Source organism: Dama dama, chromosome 25 (assembly GCF_033118175.1).
Source record: "Dama dama isolate Ldn47 chromosome 25, ASM3311817v1, whole genome shotgun sequence".
Classification (NCBI taxonomy): Eukaryota; Metazoa; Chordata; class Mammalia; order Artiodactyla; family Cervidae; genus Dama; species Dama dama.
Genome location: NC_083705.1, coordinates 10,804,172 through 10,830,310, shown reverse-complemented (window position 1 = coordinate 10,830,310; position 26,139 = coordinate 10,804,172). Strand labels below are relative to the sequence as shown.

General features: G+C 49.0%; 1 protein-coding gene across 2 annotated transcripts in view; it reads left to right on the top strand.

Annotated features, from left to right (window-relative positions):
• The first annotated feature begins 1,840 nt into the window (after nt 1-1,840).
• The window catches only part of LCP2 (lymphocyte cytosolic protein 2), a 48,734-nt gene continuing 24,435 nt past the window's right edge, over nt 1,841-26,139 (top strand). For both annotated transcript variants that reach the window (XM_061129427.1, XM_061129426.1), the window contains exons 1-7: nt 1,841-2,151; nt 6,662-6,724; nt 11,679-11,725; nt 20,346-20,411; nt 20,816-20,847; nt 21,426-21,463; nt 24,980-25,178. In XM_061129427.1, coding sequence (XP_060985410.1) covers nt 2,074-2,151; nt 6,662-6,724; nt 11,679-11,725; nt 20,346-20,411; nt 20,816-20,847; nt 21,426-21,463; nt 24,980-25,178 — 523 coding nt within the window. In that variant the 5' untranslated portion in view covers nt 1,841-2,073. The remainder of the gene's footprint in view (nt 2,152-6,661; nt 6,725-11,678; nt 11,726-20,345; nt 20,412-20,815; nt 20,848-21,425; nt 21,464-24,979; nt 25,179-26,139) is intronic.

The following is a 26,139-nucleotide window of genomic DNA, read 5'->3' as shown; positions in this document are numbered from 1 at the left end:
AATTCCAACTTCTGCTTTTCTGTAGATTTGGATTCTTGTGAGTATGGGTAAACATCATTTAAAAAATTGCTTCTCTTTCTGAGGATGATCTTGAATGTTCCTTTCCACAGGAGTGCACAGGTGTGGCATGTTTTGTTTGCTCATGAAGCATAGCCCAACACACACACACTCCATACCATGCCACATCACATCACACAGGGGTTCAGAATGCCTTCCCTCAGCTGCCTCTTCCAAGGCCCTGCTTAAATCCCAGGTAATTCCGTGATACCTTCTTTGACTTCTTTATGTGGAAGCCACTTATCTCTCTTCCTGTCTTTTCAGAAGGGCTTTTTATCACTTGCTGCTCTTCTGGGGATATAAAAAGTGAAGGCACCTCTCCCGTTCGTGGTGGAAATTTCGATCAGCAGGCCATGTTTATGGGGCACACTCAGCCACAGAGAGCACTGAGATTCCTGCGCTGTGAGACGTGCTCGGCCTGGACTGTCTCAGCTGATGCCTCTGGCGCCCTTGGAGGTGAAGATGACCTTAGCTCGGATTCATGGACCACGTCCAGAAAGGTGCTTAGTCTGGGATAAAGGGCAGATCTCATTTACATGAAGACCTGGCGAGGCTGGTGCGTAACAATGAGATTGTGTATAAGATGGAAACTGCATGGCCAAAGCGATCTTTGAAAAAGCGTAAGGAAGGCATCACTTCAGGGGCCAGCTCAGTAAATGCAACAGACTCAGACATCAGGACAGACAGTCTGTGTGTGTCTGTGGAGCACTAGATTGAGTGGTGAACTCGTGTTTGGATCCTGTGGTGTTACACAGATAGATATGTTCGCTTTTGACACTGGGTTCACCCTCAGTCAAGGAGATGCTCAGCTATGAGAAGTGCACAGGGTCTGAGGAACCGACAGAGAACCCAGACTCCCATCTCCTGTCTCCAGGGCTCTGCTCTTTAGATAGAAATGTGGCTGAATAAATAGCAGATAGAATGTCTGGAGGGAACAATAGTGACTAGACTATATGGCAACATCAGTAGCAATTGTTATTTTTTTCCTTTCTTAAGTTTGTCTAGTTAAACGCATCTAAAGTTTTATGTGCATATGAAGCAATTTTTCTGTTCCTGTTTTACACATATGGAAACTGAGCTTCCTAGAGTTTAAGTCCTTGCCTGAGGTTGCCCAGCAAGGAAACAGGTATATCTGAAATGAAGCCTGGGGATTGTCCTGCTGGTCCAGTGGTTAAGACTTCATGCTCGCAAAGCAGGGGGCCCAGGTTCAATCCCTGGTCAAGGAACTAGATCCCACATGCCGCACCCAAAGATCCTGTGTGTTGCAAGTTAAGACCTGGTGCCGCCAAATAAACAAATGAAGAAGAAGATGAAAGAAAGAAAGAAAGAAAGAAATGAAGCCCAGGTCTTCCCAGTGGTGCTCCAGTTCTGGACCTCAGCTCACTCACTCAGAGGATCCACTTGTGGTAACGATAAGGGGCAGCTAGAGAAGCTCAACTTTACACTTTTGAGAGAAACTGAGCGGCGGTTGGAGAGCACTAAAGGTCATGTTCCTTCCCCTTCACTGATGTGGGAGATTGTCTGTATTTTAGGTGAACCGTCAAATTAGATTTTTCATCTGCAAACACCCACCCAGGCAGGAATGTGGGTTAAACATATGGATGCCAGGGATTTCAAAGGAAACCTACTTGGGTGTCTCAGTTCCCTTCATCACTCTTCCTACTGGGCTGGGGTGGATGGGGCCCAGTGGGGAATTGCCAGCCTGCAGCTCTTTCTGCCTCTTGAGTCCCCAGAGCCGAGCTTCCTTGTTTACTTATTTAGGGCCCAGCAGAGGAAGTGGTAAAGGAAACTTGCTGAGTCGTTTTCTGAGAAGAGACCATATTTGTTCGCAGAGGAAGCTCTTGCTTTCTGGGATCTGGCTACAACAGAAAGGACATCGGCTCCAACTAGAGTTTTCCAGAGGGTACCCGGGAGTTGGAAGAGCTGAAGACACCTCCACACTCTGGATTTGGGGTTCTCTGTCCATGGGTGCAGCGCCCGTGTTCAGCTGGTGAGCTTCATCCTGAGCGAGCAGCCATGGCATTCAAGAACGTGCCCTTTCGCTCTGAGGTCCTGAGTTGGGACCCTGACACCCTTGCAGACTATTTCAAAAAGGTGAGCCCTGTTCTTCGGGGGCTGGGAGGCTGGGCAGAGGGAGTGCAGGCAGAATGCGAGAGGCGTGAAAGACAGCGGGGAGCTTCCAGCCCTGTGCAGTCTCTCTGAGAGAGCAGCACTGAGCTCTCTGGCAGTATGTTCTGGGGAGAAGGGAACCTCTCAAGGGGCAAGTCCTACTACATGCTAGGATTTGAGTCTGTCCTCTTCAAGCACGGTCGTGTCTAACTCACTCCAGGATTGCTGTCCTACTGGCTCAGCTGCAAAATAAGCTCAAGGAAGCTAACTGGACCCAAGCCCCAGGGACTGCATGTGATGGAGGCAGGATTCCGGTCACACCTGTCCAGTTTCAACATGCCCTGAGACTCAGACTGCTATAACTGCTAGTGAGATCAAGGCTTCTTTCTCGAAAGGGAAATATGGAGTCTTGCAGGGTAGGAGAGAGGAAAGGAAGGGTGGAAGACTGTGATGAATGATGCTGGAGATGGCGTCTGAGCAAGTCATTGCTTGTGACTTTGAAAGTCACAAGTGACTTCAACCACTTACCTAGAACAGAGTCTCATGGGAACTTCATGAGGGTCTTAGGATGCAGGCTGGGAAATGACATGAGCCTCAGGTTATAGCTAGGGAAACTGAGTCCCCTGAAAAGGAAAAGATTTGCCGGGAAGGGTCAGGGGCCAAGCTTGTGGCAGAGCTGAGACCAGAGTGTTGCTGTCCTGCCTTCTTGTCATGAAGGAGCTCAAGAATCCCTGTGTTTGGTCATCTTCTGGGGGGGCCATGGGTCACAGGCTTACTCGGGCAGATCCCAAGCCACATGACCCTCTCTGACTATCCAAGGGATACGATGTCTCATGAGCGACCACTGAGCTCTTAACACTCCCATTTCTGGAGGCTGGCATCCAATTCAGTGGATACTCCAGAATATCACAAAGATACGGTTTTAAGTCATGACCTTCGATGTTTTTCCTGGTATGGGGTAGACTCCCTGTAACACATACCCAAACCCGGGGTCTACATGTGCCAAAGCATTTAGTGTCACAACTGTTCTCCCCTAAGAAAAATGTGAAAATGCTGAATTGGGTGTGGCACGATAGAGGCACAGCCCACAGATCCTGTATTTGCTGCTTGTTGTGCATCTCGTTTCTGTTATTTTTCCCTCACTGGAACTCATAATAAACTTAGATTTCAGCACAGCGGGTGCAAAGATCATTGAGACAGCCGACTTTTGAAAGAGTCAAAAGTATTTATTCTAAATACTTTTCTTAAATGTAGACCAAATAACTGAGGGCCACAGTGAAATTTACTAAGATGCTATAAAGTGGCATATTAGATCAATAAAGAAAGGAGAAAAGAACTGAGAATTAGCAAGGGCACACTTGGGGACAGGCTGATGGGCCAGAGGCCCAGTCTCCAATCTGGGAAGGAGAATTGCACAACCCGGGGCAGCAACTGAAGAATCCAAGGGCAAAGTTCCATTTAGGACAGGGAGATGGCCTACAGCTCAGGATGATTCACGTAGATGCTCCCTGCTTGAGTTGGGGGAAGAGAGAATTTTCTTCTTACAGACCCTAGACTCCAGATCACGTCCACAGAAACTGAACAGGTTCGCTTCCCAGCATGAAGGCAGGAACGAGGAGACTGAAGGGTGTTTGTGACCTAGGAAGTTCCAGCCCTTCTACAGACCCAGATAGACACCCTTCAAATACTGAGCATCTCACCTCCCCAAGAGAGAAAATGCCAAGTGAACTGACCGTGGAGTCCTTTGGGGACGGATCTTAGCCACCAAAGTCCTACTGGCAGAGGCAATTTTTCTTTCTTTCTTTTTTTTAATAAGTCAAGGAGTTTGTCATGCTTCTCATTTAGGCATGCCATCTTCTTTTTCTTCCTTTTATTTTTATTACTTTATTTGACTGTGCTGGGCTTTAGTTGTGGTGTGCAGGATCTGTGTTGTGACATGCTGGATCTCTCAGTTGTGGCATGAACCCAAGCCCCCTATATTTGGAGTCAGCCACTGGACCCCCAGGGAAATCCCAGCAGGTTTACTTTCTAATGAAGCACTGGGGCCAGGGCCCCCTTGGAGGCACCTCCCCAACCAGCTCTGGAGTCAGCCATACCTTGGCTTGAATCCCAACTCTGCCACTTGCTAGCTTGGTGACCCTCCCTTACTTACTGCACCTCTCTGTGCCTTGGCTTCCTCATCGGTAAAACAGAGATACTAATAGTGACTAACTCATGGGATTGTTGGGATAAATAAAGGAAATACATGTGTGAGGCCTCCAGCAGACAGGGGGGCCAATTCGTGTTCGAGCTTCCCTTTCTCCTACTCTGCTCACTGGACCCTGGCTGGGGGCTCCCTGCAGACCAGTGGGCTTTTGTGTCTTACGATCTCAGACACGTGCAGCTCATCCTTTGTCTGGAACTTAAGCCCTTGAGGACTGAGGTCATGTTTTCTATTTCTTTAAGTCCTCTAATTCCTTTTGACTTAGCAGAAAGGGATCCTTGGACCATGCATTGGAGAAGACTCTGGATCAGAGCCATGAGATCTAATCCTAACTGTGCCCCCAACTCACTGTGCCCCCAACTCACTGTGTGACCTTCAGCCAGTCCCTTCCACTCTCTGGGCCTTAGTTGTCCTATCCACAACACCAGGTACCTGCTCAGAGCAGTACCAACCAGAGCTTGTCACTCATAAGAATCTTCTGGGTATATGCTAAAAAGACAGGGCTTCCCTGGGAGCTCAGTCGGTAAAGGATCTGCCTGCAATGCAGGGGACATGGGTTCGATCCCTGGGTCAGGAAGATCCCCTGGAGAAGGGAATCCCCCAGATTTTCCAGTATTCTTGCCTGGAAAATCCCATGGACGGAGGAGCCTGGTGAGCTACAGTCCATAAGGTCACAAAGAGTAGGATACTACTGAAGCGACTGAGCATGCGTGCAGGCATGCTAAAAGGACAGAGGTCTTACCCCCAGGCCTAGATATTACTGACTCAGAATCAAACTTCCAGGCAGGCCCCAGTCTGCAGGACTGTCTGTCTATCTAGAGTCCGAGTCAGCAATCTGCAAAATCAGAGATTCAGCTGATAATGCTGATGGTGAAATTGATGAATTAAAGGCAGTTGAATATTCCAAGAACAATTTCACTCAGTTGCAATATGGATAAAAGGGGTGTTTGGGGCTATGCAGAAGCTGATTTCTTCCCAAGGACCACTAAATAATTTTTTCCGAGCTTTCTAATATTCACCCTACTCTGTCACACCATGAGGTTCACAACAATTGCACTTACTCTTTCGATTTCTTGGCCATAAGGAAAGGTTATGATTTTAAGTTTGCGCAAAAAGAAGGCCTCCACAAGCTGTGAAATCCATACTTAGGAGGAGAAGCTGAGATTCTCAAGGACAAACATTTTACCTTAAATTTTCTAGCTACAAACCTCAAATTTAGAGGTATTTGAAAGGTAAATGCTTAGACAACTGTTAAGGACTAGGTCAAACAGACACCAGCTTCAACTGTCAATTGATGTGACTCTAGGAAAGCAACAGGTTCTAAAAATGATCATTCCCGTTGAGGCTGTAATTCTATTCTGAGACTCTAACTTTGACTATTTAAAATAGAAGAAAAAACTTTGTGCAAAAGAATATCTATGATTTTTTTCGATCTTGTGGGTTAAGCTTCTCTTAAGTCTGTTCACTTACCGTTTGAAAGTTTTACTGTTAGTAACTAAAAGAAGAACATTCCTGATAGAGGTATTAAAGCCTTGATCCGAAGTCCAGGTGTCACCTCTGTCACCTGCCTCTCTATGGAACCTTATATGTTACTTGACTCTTTGTGCCTTTGACTCTCCATTTGCAACATGTGAAGCTTAAATGATTAAAATTGGTTTAAACACTTAGAATGGTGCCTACCATGCAGCAAGTGTTCAGTAATTATTAGAAGTTTCAATTATCACTGTTACAGCAGCAGTTTTGGGAAGAAACTAAATGTTCAGCAATAGAGCAAATTAAAATAATGTTCAAAATCTCTTTGTAATAACATGAGGCAGTGCCTTTATTTTTCAAGGGAAAAAGTCAAGATAAGGAGATTGATTATGAATGATAACATTGATTATGTTTAGAAAGGTGCTTTGGAAAAACCACTGAAGGAGACACATTGCCATGTTCACCAAGGTTGTCTCTGGGTGACCAGATGATGGATACTATTTATTTTCTTCTTTCAATTCTTTTCTGTTTGCTGGAGGAGCGTACGGCCAGCCCTTTGCAGCCCTAACAGCTTTCTTTCTGTAGGGGTTGGCCTCAAAGCCTTCGACAGGCAATTTCTCCATTTTAAAGTCCCAAGAGGTTAGTTAGTGAAAGCAGGGCTGATGTAAGGATAGGGCCCCTGTGATAGACAGGGAGGGGAGCGGGGAGCCTGGCTAGCCACAAGTACCACAAATTGCTGAGCTCCTGGGGCAGTCAAGGAAGGGGAACCAATGGCATGAACCTGACTGTGCTGAAAGCATCTCTTGTCCTCTTTTTCAGCTAAACTACAAGGACTGTGAAAAGGTCGTGAGGAAACATCACATTGATGGGCCACGTTTTCTGGTGAGTGCTGGCTGCTAGTTCAACACATTGTGACCAATACTATTCTGTAACTTTAACCAATGGCTGCAGAGCCATTGGTCTACCCTGCCTCTGAGGCTGCTCAGGGGCAATGCCTGTCTTCAGGATCCCATACAACCCAAGGCCTTCTTCAGGGTTTTGTATGAGCACCTCTCCCATCACCTCTCAGGATCCTCCTATTTAGAATACCTCCCAGATCTTTCACAGACACTAAGGTACATTCTGAAGTCCAAGTGTAAGTAGGAATCAAATTACAGTTAACACACACACACACCCCTCTTGAAAATCTATTCAAATAGCACTCATACTCTGAGAAGGCCAAGGGGAAAAACAGCCACGTGGGAGAATGGAAGATTCTCTTTTCTTATTTGTCACTCTAGGGAACATACTCACTGACTAGAATAAAGGTAGAATCACCCTCCTTATTTCAACTATGTCCCTCTTTCTCTTTACTAAATTCACATCACTGGTTTTGTGCCAATTAACACACATGTGCTACGGCTTTCTCCACTCCTTTATGTTGCAAAAACCTTCCAGTGTAATACTGCGATGCAGCTCCATATTAAGGACTAAGCCGTTACAGGGAAGGGGCTGCTGCTCCAATTGGGGTTTGAGCCACTAGGCAGCAGCCGGGAGGCGGTCTGAGCATTTCCCCTGGAATGACACTTCTGCCAATGGGTAATGGAGACCCTGACTGCACTGATCCAACCCTTTTGGTTGTGTTTCTTCATTGTTCAAAAATGAAGCAGGAACAAGCCTTCAAAGGTCTCATGGGGTCAGTGTTCTCAATTTGGATTTGGACTCAGTAGATAAGTCAAACTGTTTCCTTGCAAGACCTGGTCAGCAGAAGCGAGGAAATTGGGCTATGAGGTTTCAGGGATGGAAGGGGCCATAGAGGGTAGTTTTCCACCCAGTACACCAATCCATTTCCTGTATTGCATCTCTGCTACCAATAGCTTCTTGAATTCCTTCACTGATAGTCAGCTCACTACCATACATAGTCATCTATTCCTTTCTGGGCAGTACTTAAGTCTCACACTGAGACCAAACTTATGCCCCCTTTGCTTTCATGCATCATATAAGACATCTTCGTTCACTGTTCCACGTAAATCATTCAGTCATTCACCCTGCCATTCACTTAACAAGGACTTTCCTGGGCTCCTTTTATATGCCAGACCATACCATGTGCTGGGAATGTAGAGATGATTAAGATGTGATTTCTGCCTCCCAGAAGTTTGTTTTATAGCAGAAAGTTATCTCTAGGAAGGCTCTAACCACCACTTCAATTGCAATTAGCAAAACATGTACAGAAATGTGATGGGATTTATTCTGTCACACACCTAGTAACTGGACTAAAGCATACATTTAATTTAATTTAACACCGCTTGAGTTTTTAACAATGCTACTTCTCTGCACTGGGCTTTAAGCCAATAGACTTTGAGCATTTAATTGTTATTCTTCTTGCAACTTATGGCTAAATCTGAATATTTCATTCATTTAGCTTTTAGCTAAAAGATGCTTTCAGAACTGAGAACTGAGACTTCTCAGGGCTAAATCAAAAGGGAATAAGACCTCTTTCTTAATGGTCCTGGTCGTGGCCCTGGGTGACCTCTAATAAGCCCATGCCCTCTCTGAACTTCTTGTTCCTTCCTCTGGAACGGAGCTCACCGGGCTGAGTGATGGGGTGACAGCCCAGGCCAGCTCTGGGGGGGGGGTCCCCCCACCCCCCTCTTGTGAGCTTCAGGCCTATTGAGACGGGGTTGTTGCCTTGGTTGAGGAGCTTTGCCTTCTCTACCCTGATATCTGGGACGTGCCAGATCCTCAGAGAATGCCGGTTACTCTCATTACTGTGTGAACAACAGGAAGTAGAAAGAGGGGCTCAAGGAGCCAGGGGAGTAGGGAGCAGAGCCCAGCCCTGCCCTGACAGCTTCTGCTAAAACCGCCTTCCATGCCAGATGCTCTGGGTATGATCTGGGCGTTGCCCTGAGCTCTCAGCTGCCACCCTTCCCAGCGTTATGACGCCCGGGGCCATTCTGCTGTAAAGGCGGAAATGGAGGGCCCCAGCCATCTTTACCCTCCACCCCTCCGTTTCTCTCCATTCTCTCCCTTTCTCCGTCCTTTCCTCCCTCCCGCCCTGCCTTCCTTTTCCTTCCTTCAGTGCAGGAGCGAGCAGCTCCCTTGGATCTGTTCTGCCAGCATTTTGTTTTCCACTGAGGACTCTGGTGAGGGCATGGGGGTTCTATGCTCCCAAAAGGCTAAAGGAGAGGAGGCCACGTGCTTGGAAGCTGTGTCAGTTAGAAAGCTGTGCGGCTGCATGAAAGAGAAACTGAACCACAGTGGCTTACCCAAAGAGGGGCTTATCTTTCTCAAGTGACAAGAAGTCTAGAGGTGGGCACTTGGGCTAGAGATGCTAAAGGAGGTCATCAAGAACTCAGGCCTCACCGAGCCAATGGAAGCTCTCTGTGGCTTCTCTCCTAATGGCTATAAGATGGCCACTCCATCTCTAGGCATTACATCTGCCTTTCAAGCAGGAGGAAGAGGGGAGGGCAAAGAGTGAAAAATGCAAAGTGCATGGGGATTGCATCCCCTTTATTTTCAGGGGTACTTTCCCGAAAGCTTTATTCAGTTAGACTTCAGATTATATCTCACTGGCCACAGTGGAGTCCCATGACCTTGGTCACATGCAAGAGAATCTAGGGTGTTAAATATTTTGAACTGGACATATTTACTGCCTTGAACAAAATCCAGATCCCACCAGTAAGGGAGCAAGAGAGTAGATATTGGGTAGGCAAGCGACAGTGTCTGCTACAACGCCTCTCCAGGCCGGGTCCAGTTCTCAGCTTTTCTTGCTCTCTTGTCCCTCTTAAGGACACACTCAGCACATAATCATATTCCTGTAAAGCCACTAGTCTAACTCCAAGTCATTGTACAAGTAACTCAGAGTTTCCAGACTTTGCTCAAGGTCTTTGAAGAAGGTAGAGGAGGGGGTTTTACACTGTTACATCACATAGAAAAATTCTCCAAACATCGTGTTTGTGTGTGCCCAATTGCTCAGTCATGTCTGACTCTTTGTGACCCCGCGGACTGTGGCCTGCTAGGCTCCTTTGTCGGTGGGATTCTCCAGGTAAAAATACTGGAGTTGGTAGCCATTTCCTCCTTCAGGGGATCTTCCCAACCCAGGGATCAAACTGACGTCTCCTGGAATGCAGGCAGATTCTTTACAGCTTGAGCCATCGGGGAAACCCAAACAGGTTTACCATCTTCCATCTTTCCTTCCAATTCCTATCCCTGTTTCAAAGGCCTTTCTCTGTATTTCTAGCCACACTCACATGCTTACCTTTTCATTCACCTGCTTCCTGAAATTCCCTCAGCTTATGTCTTTGACTCAACAGAAGAGAAGGCAATGGCCCCCTGCCTGGTTCTCAGCATCTATCCCTCTGGCCACTCCCAGGAAGCCCTCCAATCCTCATGCCACACTGCTAACTTAAGTCTTGGTATCCTCCGTGAGAAAGGGGTGGTTCCAGGGGACAGAATGCCATGGCTCAGTGATGCTAAAAAAAAAAAAAAAGAAGTTAAGAAGTTTCATGAAAGTCTTGATTGTCTCAGGACTCTTGCCAAACCCTCCTTCCCAGCTCTGTCGCAAGGTCTGTTATGGGGGCTGGGTAAGACTCCGTTCCTAAGAGCTGGAGTGGATGAGGCCATAAGCACATTTTAAGATGCCCCAGCCCCAGTGCCAGCTGGGTTTAATGGGAAGTTTGCCCAGCTCATCTCAGAAGGCAGCCAAAATCCTGCCAGGCAGCTCCCAGCCCAGAGCGGAAGAAGAAGCAAAGACACTAACTAACCTTCAACAGTCAGCCAGACCCCAGGACAGGGCTCCCCACCCCGGGACAGAAATTGCCCACCTAAGCCCCATTCATCACTCTTCAAAGGTCTGTCAGGCCCTGAGCCAAGCACAGGACACACTTCCTCTCGTTCAGTCCTCACGGCCCCTGAAACGGAGCTGTCCATATCGTTAAGGTTCCCGCTATACAGACAAGGAAGCTGAGGCTTAGAGAGACTGAGTGTCTGTCCCAAGTCAGGGACTGCTAAGTGAGGGAACCAAGATTCTACAGCAGCCTGTCCGACTCCAGCGCTTCCCCCGACCACTGGGCCCCCGGCCTCAACTAGACCGTTAAAGGGCTCCCTGCTTGGCCTCAGCTTTGGTTCTGTGGAGCATGTGCCACCCTCTTGGCTTCTCTTCTCTCTCCCTCCCCTCCTCTCTTCCAACACAGGCCACTAGGGCTCCAAAGGGCATAGATGTGGTAGGAGGAAGCTCGCAGGAAGGAAATAGTCCGCGAAAGCCATAGAGCCGGGTGCTAGCCCCAGCTCCATCGCCTGCAAGCTGAAATCCCCTTACACCCCCGGGCCCCACTTTCTCACTAAAATGAAACAATGCTACATAACAGGGCTGATGTGAGGATTAATCAAGGTGTTGTAAGGAGGCAGAGTCAGTTCTTTACAAACATGAGTCTCTTTCTCCTTTCCCCTCTCAGTTCCCTCAAGACAGCCTCTTTTTGCTTCCTTGCATCTAGAGAATTCTACCAGCACCTCAGGTGAAGGAGGCAGCTGGGCTGGGACGAGGCCACGGAGCACAGACTCCTCCAGGCCGGCTGCTCACCGCCGTCTCACACGGCGACCGAGGGCCTGAGGTCTGGGGTAGGGGGCTAGCGTGGCCATGCCCAGTGAAATCTGAGTTTTGGGCTCCCTGTGACCCGACCTGGCCATCCCGGGCCTGCGGGCTCCGGTGCCCCATCTGGAAGCTGCCTATTCGGTCGGGTGGAAGGGGCCTCCTCTTGCGCTGGCTGCAGTCCCGCTGTCCCCTGTCATTTCACATCTGAGGGCTCACCTGGCCTGGAGCCCTTCCTGTGGGTTGTAACGACCACTGTCTCCATTTCAGAGCCTGGCAGAGAACGACATCCAGAAGTTTCCTAAGCTGCGCGTGCCGTGAGTACTGGCCCGAGGACTGCGGTGGGACGGGGAGCAGGCCGGGGAGCTGAGCTACTTTTCTGTCACTGTCAGCTTAGAATGGGAAAGCAATCAGGACGAAAGAAGGCGAGAGCAGTGTTCGGGGAAGAGAAGCTCCATAATGTGTTGAGAAAAAGAAGTAACGGTTCTGGTCCGGCTGGTGTTTGGCTGCTCTTGCCAAAGATAAGCCTGATTCTGGACCGTGTTTTCATTTCCTCTCTCCCCAGTGGGGTGGGTTGGCTTTTGAAAATAGCACCAGAATCAAGAGATCTGAGGTTTCATCATGGTTTTCATGGCCAACCCAGTAATTGCTTCAGGTTTTTGGACCTTGGTAAAATGAGAGCGTTGGACCAGATGAGTCTGGTAGTGGACTCCCTTTGGTCTGTCAATAATGACCATTTGGGGTGGCTGCCACGGGCATCGTGTTGAGAAGAATTCTGAGGAAAGGGGGGCCATTTCTGAGGTCTGATGTGGCTGCTAAAATGTGAAGTTTCGGTGTACACATTGTGCCATGTTTTCTAACCTTCTAGCAGAAGTCTCACACTCGGATGTTTGCAGGAGCCAAAGTGAAATGTGTGAATGGGTCAGGCTGAAAAATACAAAGTCCAATCATTTTACCACCTTTGAATAAAGCCTGAATATGGAGAAATATTTTTCTGCTGTAAGAAAGACGATAGGGTCTTAGTTGCAGCACTTTCTTACATCAGGTGGGATATTTCGCTGTGGTGCGCAGATTCCCTAGTTGTGGTGCGCGGATTCCCTAGTTGTGGTGCGCGGATTCCCTAGTTATGGTGCCTGGATTCCCTAGTTGTGGTGCGTTGATTCTCTAGTTGTGGTGCATGGGCTCATTCGTAGCACTGTACAGACTTGGTTGCCCTGAGGCACGTGAGATCCCCAGTCAGGGATCAAACCTGCCTCCCCTGCATTGCAAGACAGATTCTTAACCACTGTACCTCCAGGGAAGTTTCAATGCCTAATCTTTAAATTTATCAAGTAGCTAGAAATACAAGTTTTATGCAATATATCTCAATTTTTAAATGTTGTTCAAATATTTTTTTAATATTTTGAATGCCAAAGTAAGCACCTTTATGGGCTAGATTTAGCGTGGGGGCCCCTAGTCTGAGACCTCCACTCCAGACACCCTCTGGGGTCCTTTCTCTTGCTCTAAACGTCTTAGGGCTCACAACAATGAAAGGGAAGTAGGTCAGTGAAATAGGAGGTAAAAAGCTTTGTGAGTAGGTAGAGCTGCCGGAGTAGCTCAAATAAGAAAAATATGACTCTCAGGTTTCCCTCATCTGGAAGGGTGAAGAAAAAGAAGGGAATAAGGATTTGCCTTTGGTACTGCCTGTCTCCAGGGGCCACTATTGTTGAAGAATACTTGATTTTAAAAGATTTTTTTCCTAGTCTAAAATGGCTATTTAAATCTGAGTTAAATTAAAAGCTCAGGGACTTCCCTGTGGCCCAGTGATCTAACACCCCATGCTCCTGATGCACAGGGCCTGGGTTCCATCCCTGGTCAGGGGACAAGAACCTGTATGCTACAACCAGGGGTTCCCACGCTGCATCTAAAAAGCCCACCTGCCACACTAAAAGATCTCGCATGCCACAACTACGAACCAGTGCAGCCAAATAACTAAAAATAAAGATTTAAAAAATAATAAAACATTCAGCCCCTCAGAGGCACTAGCCACATTTCAAGGGCTCAATAGCTAGATACAGTGATGACGATTATATTGGACATTATACATGTGATGCCCTAGGAAAAGGCCACAGTTCTAGGTCAAGGAGAGAACTTAACATATAGCAGTGAGAACTGGTGCCTGGTGGGCCAGAGTCAGCCTGTAGACACGTTAAGCTGGATCCATACAGTGTTTTAAAATCAAGAAGTGGCATCAGGAAAGACTTTGGGGAAGAAGGGAACTTAACTTGGATCTTGAAATATATTGAGAGTGGTCAGATGAAAAATGATTGAAAGACTTTCTAGAAATGGGGACTGTATTGCAAAGGCATGACACCAGTGTGTTTACTGGAACTGCAAGTAGGTCAGAGCATTGAGGCGTATACGTGGGGGAGTGAGCAGTAAAAAGACCACAGTAACTAGTTATAATTGTGAAGGATGCTTTGAGCTCTTATGAGCCTGAGAGTGTTGGTGAAATGAGTTCACCAGGGGGAACACTGAGGTATAATCTGCAATGTTGACTCTCTCCAGGGTGTGTAAAAGATGATGGAGAGGAGGACTCAGCTGGAGGCATGGAGCCTGGTTAGGAATGATGGCTATGATCTCGCTATGAGATGGCAGCTTCTCCCAGGGCTGTGGCTAGGAAGATGCTGGAAGGAGGGAATTCAATCAGAGCAGTAAAAGGAAGCAGTAGAAGGAAGGAGATGAGGAAGGCACTTTCAACTGGGAGGATCATTTTTTTAATCTTAAGGCTGAGCTGAGCTGATGTCTGCAGTTCAAGGTGAGGTGAAGGTGGGATATTTCTTCAGTTATTTAAAAACTAAAACAACAACTTGGCCTGCAGTAAAAATCCCCCTCCAGTGTGTTTGCCTCCCAAGGCAAGTCACGAGGGCTATCCATGGAGCATGAAAGGTGAACTGGTAGGGAAGGCATCCAGAGAAGGTCCGGCAGCCCTGATCAGGTGATTCTGAGTGTGAGCATTGGTATAAAAAGTACCAATTTTCAGCTATACCTCTGTGAGCTCTGTGCCTGGGATGAGTCCTAGAGTACTCTGAGTTTCCAAGTGTATATGAAGGAATGGGTTACATGAACTTCATGAGCACGTTCTTTTAAAAAGATATTATTTCAGATCTCAACAGGCAGACAGGAGAGCTTAGTGAGTAAAATGCAGGCTCTGAGATCAGACTAGTTGAGATCCAATTCTCCTATTCATTAGCTATGAGTCTGTGGACAAGTTATCACAGTTCCCTGAGCCTCAGCTTCCTCATCTGTAAAATGGGGACAATAACAGACCCTGCCTCAAAGGACCAGTGAGAGAGTTAGAAGAAATAACGGAGATATAATAAAATGTACTGAAGAGGCATTAACTACTCCAGCCATTTAATGCAAAATCCCAATGAGCACCATTTCAAATTTTTACTAATGATTTTATCCTACTAACTGCGGAGGATGAAAGAATAGAAAGGCATGGGCTTTGGAGCGAGACAAAGCCAGGTTCTAAAGCAGGCTCTGCCTCCTACCAGCTGTGGGACTCAGGCAAGTCATTTCAAGTCTGAGCTTCACCTTCCTCATCTAGAGGAGAGGAAAGAAGGAACTCAGAGACAGCAGTGTATATGGGTATGTGGGTAAGTGGGAGGCAGTCCACATAAGCTGCCTGTGTGTATAGATATTCAGGGCTCATTAGTTCCATTACTTTGTACACAGGTCCACTTGCCCTAGACCATTTCCCTAAAGGGCTATAGAAAAGAAATTGTGTTTATGTACAGTAAACCAAAACAAGATTACACTCCTCTGAATATCTCAATTTCCTTAAATTTGCTTTAAAAAGTCAGTACTAAATGGATTTTGTAAGAAGGCAGTTTCTGGTGGGAAAGTGTTCTCTGTCTGCAGACATAGGACTGTCTCAGGCATAGTTTCCCCCAGAGACCTCACAGACAATGTGATGGAAGAGAGTTTTAAAATAAAACAATGTAACATCCTTTTAGAGGACCAAGCCTAACACCTATGGTAGAACTGAGCATGATCTGGCTAAAATGATAGAATACATGATAAAATCTTCTGATGATTAACTGGAGTCTTTTTTTTTTTTTTTAACGGTGTAAATTTTTGTTGCTATTTTTGCACTGGATCTTTGTTGTTGCTTGAGGGCTTTCTTTAATCATGCTGAGTGGGGGGTACCCTGTAGTTGCAGTGTGCAGGCTTCATTTTGCTGTGGCTTCTCTTGTTGCAGAGCACAGGCTCTGGGGTGCAAGGGCTCAGTAGTTAATGGTGCATGAGATTAAGTTGCCTGCAGCATGTGGGATCCTCCCAGAGCAGGGATTCAACCCATGTCCCCTGCATTGGCAGGCAGACTGCTATCCAGTGTACCACCAGGCAATTCCAGTGCTATAAATTTTATGTTTAAAATAATACAGTGTAACTTAAAAAAAAAAAAAAATAAGAGGGTAAGGATGTGGTGGTAATGTAAGCAACAGATGATTCTCTTTATAACATCAGTGATCACTGTCCCCATTATCCATAGTGGAATTAGGATGGAAAAAGCTAAGATCCAGTGAGAGAGACAAGGCAGTTGTGCCTGTTGATTTGTCTGTCTTCTGAAAAGGCTGTCATCTCCTAACCTCAGAGACAGCTCCCTGTCTCATCTGCTCAGCGCCTACCTAAGATACAAAGACAGCAAATGATGGCGGGCAGGATGGAGGGAGGGTGCCGAGCTGAACACAGCACTGTGTCCAGAACACGTGCTTAACTCCCAGCAGACTGGGGACAGGGCCGGTCCCTGTCCGACATGCCTTCCCTCCCGTTCATTGGCTGGAGCCCTGTCCAGGTGCCCCGTCCTCCCTACATGGAAGTGTCTCCATTCCACTGACTGCCGCCTCTCCTCCTCAACGCGAGCCCAGAGCACCATGTCAAAAACCAGCATGGGGCCTGACAAACACCTCCCCCAGCGCCCTGCTGTCCTTGTTGGTAACACTGAGGACAACTCTTCCGGCTACTACACAAAATGACTGCGCAGCACAAGGAACATAAGACTTGTAAATCTGTCAGCGGGAGGGCAGGGCTGAGAAGGGGGAGACCCTCAGATTCTTGCCTTCCGCTCACACGCCTGGTCGCCCCTGGAGGCCTGAGTCTTGAGACTGATGTCCTGGCTTCTCCCTGGCTCCTCAGGTGACAGGACAGAATTTTGGAAGGTTTGACTCTTGGTTCACAGAAGACTTGCCTTTAAGAAGGAATTTTGTTCCTTTAAAGAAAGGTGAAATGCAAGTGAAAGCCAGATCGGGTGTGAGAATGTGGGCTGGGGGGTGGGAGAGGGGTCAGGGTGATGTCAGAGAGCAGGGAGGGGGTGAGGGGTGGAGGAGGGCCTCCAGGCGAGGGGGCGGTATGCCTCTCAAACTGGGGTCAAGGGAGCAGCTCTCTGTCCCCTCAAGCCCTCTAGGAGACAGGGAAACCCATCTACAGCTCACACTATGCGGTAAGAAAAACATTTCAGCTGTGCAGGAGACATATGATCACACAGGCAACAAAACAGAGTGTTCGGGAAATAACATTGACTCTTACTTGTGCTGTGGGCTCTGACACTTTCCATTCTGTTCTGTTTTCTTCCTCCCTGCCTGCCTTTCTTTCCCAGTTTCCTTCTTCCTTCTGCGTGACCAGCAAAGTTGATTTCAAGACACACTTGTGAGCCTCCACCCCCACTGGCAGAACACAGGGACCATGGGCAGGGAGCCCCACGTGTCCTGGGAGAGCCTACAGGGGCCACAACAGGACAGACAGCCTGAGTTCTGCTTCTGCTCCCCCACCTCACTCCCTTCCTCCATTTCTATTCTTTAAAAACAAGTCCAAGAAGACCAGATCACAGGAGTGATTTCACAAGCTTTCAGGCCACAGGACCCACCCATGTCTCTGGGGCGCTTGTTGTGACTGCATCCAGCGGCTCCCAGCCTCTCCTGGACGCTCTGATGGGTTAAGTCTCCAGTGGGCCTGGTCATGAGTGTTTGTGGCTATGGGCAGGCCAGCCAAGGCTTCTCCAGTGAGGGCCAGCCCTCCTGTTTCGCTGATGAGGAAGGGAGGACTAGGGAGGGCAATCCCTGGCCTGAGGTCAGGCCGGGGGCTCTGTCCGGGGTAGGAGGCTGCAGTCGCGCTCAGCAGGACCCCCTCCCAACCTCTGCACCGTCCAGCAGGACCAGAGGAGGCCTCCACCCGAGAAGTCAGAGACCCGTCCCCATCACACAGCGAGCTAGGGGTCTCGGCTGCCACGGCCTGGCTTCCTGCGGAAAGGTCCGCTCCGCTGCTGCGGCTAAAGACGGAGCGGAGAGAAAGATGTCCCCCCGCTGCCCAGCCCCCGTCGGTCTCTCGCGGGGCTGAGTGCGGCCTGGGGTCTGTGGGAAGGAGGGAGAATGAGTCACCTCCGGCCACTCACTGTCGCCTGGTCTTCTGGGGGCGTGGGAGTGAGTGAGGGCAGCCACGAGGGTTTGCAGGCAGAGGTGCAAGAACCTCGGCTCTGGTCGCCAGCACCGCTGCCCTGCGCACGCGCCCCCCGCAGCCGGCGGCCCCAGCCGCGGGGAGGGGGCGTTCTGAGGCCCCAGAGCAGGGGGCCCGGGGCCCCCCGTCTGCGTCAGGCTGGGCTACCGGCCCCTCTCCGGCCCCGCGGCTCTCAGCTCGCGCTGCTCTGTGGGGCTGCGGTTTGCCATTTCCTTCCTTCGCCAGTTAGAGCCAAAGCGGCCTCCCGCCCGGCTGCTGAAGATACCCTAAGGAGTTGCCTAGAGCAGCAGGTCTTTTCAAGATCAAAGCCGCGGCGCCCGCTGGTCAGGGCCACCCCGCTTCTCCCGGTGCCCTCCCTTACCGCCCTTACTGTGCGGGGGACCCGCTCCCCAGCACCCCCTACTTCAGGTCCTGCAGAAATGTCACCTCCTCCCAGAGGCCCGCTGGGTGGTTTTTCAATTGTAACCGCACTCGGCTCCCGCCCCCTTTGCCCAGCCCACACCTCCGCTGTCTGCTTGTACACACAGCTCTCACCTTGAATTTCACTTCCTCTAGTGTGCACTGTTTGTCTGTCTCCGCTAGCAAGTAAGCTCCTCGAGAGCAGGGATCTTTGTTTTGCTCACCGAGGTGCCCTGAACCCCAGCAGAGCTCCTGGCGCTTAGGTAGCCTGGAGTGCGCACTGTTGAGTGAAGGAATGACTGAATGAGGGTGACTGCGCCCTGACTGATGCTCTGTCAGAAGAGGGAGCAGAGGGACGCTCGTCAGCTTCTTGCACAGTCGCTTAAAGGAAACAGAGGAACCAGAAACAAGCAGTCTGGTGGGTAATTGGAGCTTCCACTGGGAAGCTCCCCACTCCGCTTTACAGCATCTCCCCGTGCCGGATGACGTCCCAGCAATGACATCGGAGGGAGAATGACAGGCTCCTCTCTCTCTGTCCTCTAATGGCTCTGCTCGTTTGTTAAAAGTCTGTCTGTCCTGTCACTCGGGCTTCCCTGGTGGCTCAGATGGTAAAGAATCCGCCTGCAATGCGGGAGATCTGGGTTCGATCCTTGGGTCGGGAAGATTCCCTGGAGGTGGCTATGGCAATCCACTCCAGTATTCTTGCCTGGAGAATCCCATGGACAGAGGAGCCTGGTAGGCTACAGTCCATGGGGTTCAAAGAGTTGGACATGACTGAGCGACTTAAGCACAGCACATCCTCTCACTCGAATGAGTGGAGAGGTTCTGAGCAGGTTACCGGGGAACGTGGCGAAGTTGGGGGGCAGGGGTTGGGAGCCTGGGGGATGATGAGGGAAGCAAAACGTGGTGGGGGCCAAGACTACTTTGCTAACTTAGCAATTTTGTTTTAGACCAAACTTGTGACCTTGCTGCAGTCACTTCAGCAGAAGGAGGGTAGACTCTGGGTCCTTCCCAGAGGGCAACAGGCGCCATAGAGCTATTCCCAAGGGGCCTCCGGCATCAGGGGCATTACCACGGGATGCGGTGTGGTGACAGTGTGGAGATGAGGGAGCCTGGCTTCTGAGGCTGGCGTGTGTTGCTGGGGCAGGGTGCCTGCTGTGCAGGCCAGTCTCTTCCTCTCTGGGCCTCTGTGGCCCCGCGTGTAAAATGATGCGGGCGAGACCGCCTCTGAGCCTCCTCCAGCTGCCCCAGGTCTCTCGGGAACACGAGCCTGTCGGCTGACAGTCCCTGAGTCTCCTCAGTGGTGCTAAGGGAGGCTGGAGTTTACGGCTAGGGCGTGCCAGAGGTGCCGTCCCACTCTGCCCTTCCTGCCCTGGGGTTTGGAGATTTTCTAGTTTACAATATCCAAGGAATGAGAGGGTCCTGGCCAAGGCAGGCCTCTGGGCACCGGTGATTCGGGGAGTCTCCCACTTTGCAGGCTGTGGCTAGATGGGGAATACCTCACCAAGTGTTTATAAGAATCCATGTCACCAAGGAGGGAGCGGAGGATGGAAGGAGATTTTAGGCCCAGGAAGTGCACTGAAGCTCTTGTCAATGAATGGCTGATTCCTCCAGGTCTCAGAGATGGACTGAAGAGTCTTGTTAGACATTGCTACAGGGATGTCAAACCAAGAGTCAGGGGAGCTCAGCGCTGCAAATACTAGGACAATAAAATATATTGCGGTCATGTCCTGATCTTAAGGCTGCTGGATTTCAGAGGAGGAGGAGCTGGTGTGAGCTGGCCAGTCCCCATGGAGGGGCTCTGAGCTACAGTCAGGAGGCTAAGCCCATGCAGAGAGCTTCCTGGGCAGGAGCAAGGGGATGCAGGTGGCAAGTTCTGTGAGAGAGAGAGGGGACTGGCTGGAGGCCAAAGGAGAGGCCAGCTAAGGTTGGCTAAGTGCCTGAGGTCACATGGACCAGGGAATCTTCAGGGTTCAGGGGAAGAGGGCTGAAGGTGGAGAGAGAGAATGCTTTTATCACCTTACCTGTCCCTTTGTCTTGTAGGATTCTCAGTAAGTTAAGTCAAGAAATCAACAAGAATGAAGAAAGAAGGAGCATTTTCACACGCAAGTGAGTGGGGCAGTCAAGTGCCCAGGGTCACTTTAATGAGATGCAAAGAATTTTCAAACTCAAGTCTAAATGGGAGGTACAAGACTGGTTTTGCCCTCATTTTTGATCTGCAATAATCTTCCAGTCCAGAAGTCCCCCCTCTGTGCCCTGCATCCTGCCCCTTACATCAGGGGAGCTTCCCCTAGAAAGTCAGGTAGTCACAAGCTCCCAATTGTACCACCAATGTGACTTCAGTGATTTCCTGAATTTTCGGGTAGCCTGGCCTGAGTTTCAAAGCAACAAGGACAAGAGTCCTGGGTGGTGAGAGATACCCTCCCCTGGGGACTCCTCTTTCAGGGCTGGACTAAGAGGGATATCTCCCCAAGTCAGTAGGGCTGTTAATGCCATGTTGCTTGCCTTTGCAGACCCCAAGTCCAGCGGTTTCCGGAGGAGACAGGTAAAGGTCTCTGGGGTGAGAACGATTGCTTTGGAGATGGGAGGCACTTCGGTTCTTCTGACTTCTGGTCCAGGTGGAGAGGAGGAGAGATATCACTCTGCCAGGCACCTGGCCATGATCCCCTTCCAACTGAGGCCCTCTGCACAGACACAGGGAGGGACTTTGCCGGGTGGTGCTTGGAACAATCTGGGTTTTGACTGAGCACCTGAGCAGAGCCCGTCCTCCTGCTCCTGAGTCTTTAAAGCAATTATTCACTTGTTAAACTCCACATCTTGTTAAAACGTAGATTCCTGGGTCCCCCCAGTTCCTGCAGAATCAGAAGCTCTAAGGATAGGGCCCGGGGAATCTGCATATTTTGAAGCTCTCTCAAGTGACTTTCACACACGTGAAAGGTTGAGAACCACCGCCTCCGGTAGAATGAGCCCCTCAGGTAGGAAGTCGGGAGCTGACACTGAGTTGCTGACCCCAAGATGTACAGGATGAAGGCAGGGGTTGGGGAGGGCAGCAGGCTGGGGAGCGGCTGACTTCCCTTCCATGGCTTCAGTCGACACTGATGGCGATGTTGTTTTCCTCCACAGAGAGCCATGAGGAAGACAACGGAGGCTGGTCGTCCTTTGTGAGTATGCGGCGGGTCCTCCCGGATTACAGCAGAGTCTGGAGGTCCAGAGTAGCAGGCCCTGACGGAGCCCCGCGGGGTCAGGTGTGCTCTGTGACCGTCAGAGTGTGGCTCTCTGGCTTTCCAGCCCTCACGGTCTCTGGTCTCGTCCAGTCCTCTTGCCCTCGGGGTGCGGGAGCAGTGGCGGAGGACACCCGCACGAAAGGCTGGGCCCTGAGCCACTCTGTGACGAACGCTGATGGCGGGCTGGGCTCGGCTGAGGCCCGCGGGGTGCTAACCCACTGCTGTTCACCGGGACCCCCCACAGCAGGGCCCTCCCCCGAAGCCCTCCTCATGTGGTCTACACTAGCTTTAAAGTAGCCTTTCTCATAGGCTTAAGTCCCCACTGGTGACACAGAGGGAAAGGGAGCTCAGAATGAACTATCAGCCCTCGAAAGACCTCAGGGATGGGACAGTCCAATTGGGTTTTATACTTGAGGGGTCATAATGACCCCTTTGAGAGTCTGATGAATTCTGTGCAGCTTCTCCCCAGAAAACTGCGTATATCATCACCACATCACCACACTTGAAGCCAGACTCGGGCTAAGAAGTCTTTTACGGCTCGTAGCCCAGTCTGTTCTTTTTACAGAGGAAGCAGCTGAGCCCACTGCAGGACGTGACTTGTGTAGACCCCATGACTAGTTAGAGGCAGGCTGAGGATGCAGCTCACCCACCCTTAGTCCAGGGGTCCTTCTGGTAAGTGGCTGCCTCTAGTGCCTTTAGGTAGCAGGCACTAAACACCCCTGTTCTACTGGGATTCTGGTAAAAGCAAGCATTGAATTTGTAAAAATAAAAATAAAAAACCTGCTAGCTAAGTATATTCTTTTTTGCATGAGAACAAAGGAATGTAACAGATTAATTTTGTTCCCAAGGGACAATAGACCAGAGTTTCCTCCCAAATATTTACATTTTCACATAGACTCTGTATCTTAGCCACTGCTTGCTCTGCAGTTCCTCCTGTGAGCTCAGTCTGAGGCTGGCGTCCTCCATGTTGTCTTTAAACAGGGAGTCCCCCCCAGCTGCTGCTACGACACTTGGGCTTCCGTGAAGTGCCCAGCACTGCACAGGGCACTCGGGCGGTGAGGATAAATGACCCTGTGACCATTTTATAGCTTGGAGAACACACACACAGATCAGAATGTGATTTGGAACAAAACGTACATAGGAATATATGAGCCGAATCACTGGAGAAACTAGTTGTTCTGGAAGCAAAGAGGAAGAGTCTATTGTTGAGAAAGGCTGATGAGGTAAAGGCCCGTTGGGAAGTCAGGAGCCATGGGTCTAGAGTGTGCAGGCTGAGAGACGGTAGGGAGGCCCTGCAGGTCTAAGGGGCAGTCCGCAAGGCCTGGAAAGGTGCTGAGGCTGTGGTTCTTAAGTCTCTCCCGTTCATCACCCTCTGCTCTCAAGTTGTAGTGACCCTGATGGCAGGACCAAGTCTTTTTTGTGTTCAGGAAGATGAACTCATGCTCATCTTGGCTTCTAATATGTATAGGAATATATATGTGTATAGGAATATATATGTGTATAGGAATATGTATGTGTATAGGAATATATATGTGTATAGGAATATATATGTGTATAGGAATATGTATGTGTATAGGAATATATATGTGTATAGGAATATATATGTGTATAGGAATATATATCATCTGTATAGGAATATATATCATCTGTATAGGAATATATATGTGTATAGGAATATATATGTGTATAGGAATATATATCATCTGTATAGGAATATATATCATCTGTATAGGAATATATATGTGTATAGGAATATATATCATCTGTATAGGAATATATATATATACACACACACACATATGATATATATGCTGAGCTGAGCTTAGTCACCCCGTCAAGTCCGACTCTTTTCGACCCCATGGACTATAGCCCGTCAGGCTCCTCTGTCCATGGGGATTCTCCAGGCAAGAAGACTGGAGTGGGTTGCTGTGCCCTCCTCCAGGGGATCTTCCCAACCCAGGGATCGAATCCAGGTCTCCCACATTTCAGGCAGATTCTTTACCGTCTGAGCCACTACGAAAGCCGGAAGAATACTGGAGTGGGTAGCTTATCCCTTCTCCAGGGAACTTCCTGACCCAGGAATCAAACTGGGATCTCCTACATTGCAAGTGGATTCTTTACCAGCTGAGGTACCAGGGAAGCCCATAGGATATATATGTCAAAAAAAGGCTGTATTCTCACCCAGAAAATTCCATGGACAGAGGAGCCTGGTGTGTCGCAGAGTCGGACATGACTGAATGACTGAACACACACATCTTTCAGTTAAGCTCCTTAGACAGTCTTCCTTAAGCCACCCAGCAATGCCATCAGGATTTCTAGGTTCCAGTGAGCACCTTTCCTCACCAAGTTGCAACCTCCTGCTGCTTCTCTCTGCACCCTCTTGACTTTAGAGAAATGCCCACGGCTCAGTTAGGACCCATGTGACTTTGGCCTGAGCGTGATAAGCCTGTCATTGCTCGGCAGTTGGTGGTGTCAGGAAATCATGACTATAACTGTCCACTTTCATGGGCTGCTTCAAAGGCAATCACCCAGCCCCTAGAGCTTCCTTTCCCTGAGACCTACAGAGAAACAAATATAAACTACCATAAAAAAACTTAAAATTTATAGAGTCTCTTCCAAGAGAGCTAGCTGTCACAAATAATAAGCTGTTGTCTCTGTACACCCAACTCTCAGCAGAGACTAGCCCAACCCTGACTACCCCCTCTCAGGTACAACTTAGCCTGCCTTCAGTTAAGGGGCTTTTTTTGTCTGGTTTTCCCATCAGCGTGGCCTTGGAGGCTGTGCCAGGTTATGATGAGGAAAGTTTTGAGTATAGGCACCCCGAGAACGAGGCTTCCCAGGTGGCACAGTGATAAAGAATCCGCCTGCCAATGCAGGAGCCTCAGGAGACGTGGGTTCTACCCCTGAGTCTGGAAGATCCCCTGAAGAAGGAAATGGCAACCTACTCCAGTATTCTTGCTGGGACAATCCTATGGCAGGCCCCTGTCCATGGGGTCGCAAAGAATCAGACACGACTGAGTGTCTGAGCACACACCCTGAGAACAGAACTGGCAATTGAGAACAGAACTGGCAATTAACCAGGGGCATCATAAATGCTCCTGCTGTTTAGTTTTCCTCTCGGTGATGCTTGAAGTGCAAAGTGTGTTTATTCAAACATAGTAAGTGGACATAGGTTGCTGTGTCCACCTCATTTCTTCTGCTTTTGCCTGCTGTGCAAAGAAATATAGGGGGAAAATGCACTTGCCTAGGGAGTCTGAAGACCTTGACTGGGTCCTAAGACGACAGCTTGCTGGCCATGTGAATTTGTACTCCCTGCGCTCAGCGTCTTCATCTGGAAAGTGGGAGGAACCAAGTGAGGACCACTGTGAGGCCTGGCAGAGAGACAGTAGATGTGGGCACACCCACTGCCAAGGAGCCTCTACACACCACACTGCCCCATCATGCTGTTGGCAGGAAGAAGATGACTATGAAAGTCCCAATGACGATGCAGATGCGGAGGATGACGGTGACTATGAGTCCCCCAATGAAGAAGAAGAGGCACCTGTGGAAGACGATGCCGATTACGAGCCACCACCCTCCAACGATGAGGAAGCTCTGCAGAACTCCATCCTGCCTGCCAAGCCTCTGTCCAACCCCAACTCCATGTACATAGGTAAGGGCCCTGGAGCCCAGCCCGCAGCCCCACTGATGCACGGGAGGCCAACACCCATGCAGCAGAAAGCGTTGCGTGCTGATGCCAACTGACCGGCCGTGTGACTTTGGGCAAGTAACTCCACCTCTCTGGGCCTCTGTTTCCTTATCTGTGAAATAGGACAATAATAATACAGGCCATAAAGGTTTGCTGTGAAGTTTAATATTTATGATTTTCAGCCAAACCATTGCTAGTGGTGGCTGATATCAGGACTGAACTGCTACTTGAGGGCATTTGGAAGGATCAGTTTATTTTGTGTGTTCCTTTGGTACTTAAGTACTTTCCTGTTCCTCCCTGTCTTGGACCAATTCATGATTATGTGGCACTACTACCCACAGATTGTCAGGATAAAAACAACAATATTGAATGTAGTTTGACCATAACTTTAAACATTTTCAACAGTATTTAAGATTTTCATTGTTTACCTGTTCCTGTCAGCACATTTCTCCCTTCCTCATTTATTCATTCATCCATTCAACAAAAATTATTGGTCTCCTATTATCCAGGAATCATTTTAAATGTTGAAATTCAAAATTATCTGGAAAGAAGACACAGCCCTTGCTTCACAGGGCTTACATCCTACCAGAAATGGTAGCAGAAAATAGCCACACACACACTTGCATAACATCAAACAGTAAGCCGAACAGCTGATGATCAGCACCACAGACATTAATGCCACGAATCCTTTAGGCTGTAGAACACTTGGCAATTTTAAAGTCATTTCAAATTTTGTCAGCATTTCGTGTTTTGAAGCACCCTGTATGATATAGATGACAATTACCAAGCCTGTTTCATATTTAGGGAAACTGAGGTCCAGAGAATAAATAGGTAACTGATATTGAGTGCCCCATGCACGCCAGTGATAAGCAAACAGAATGAATGAGACAGTAGACAGTCCTCACCCTAAAGAATTCATAATTCA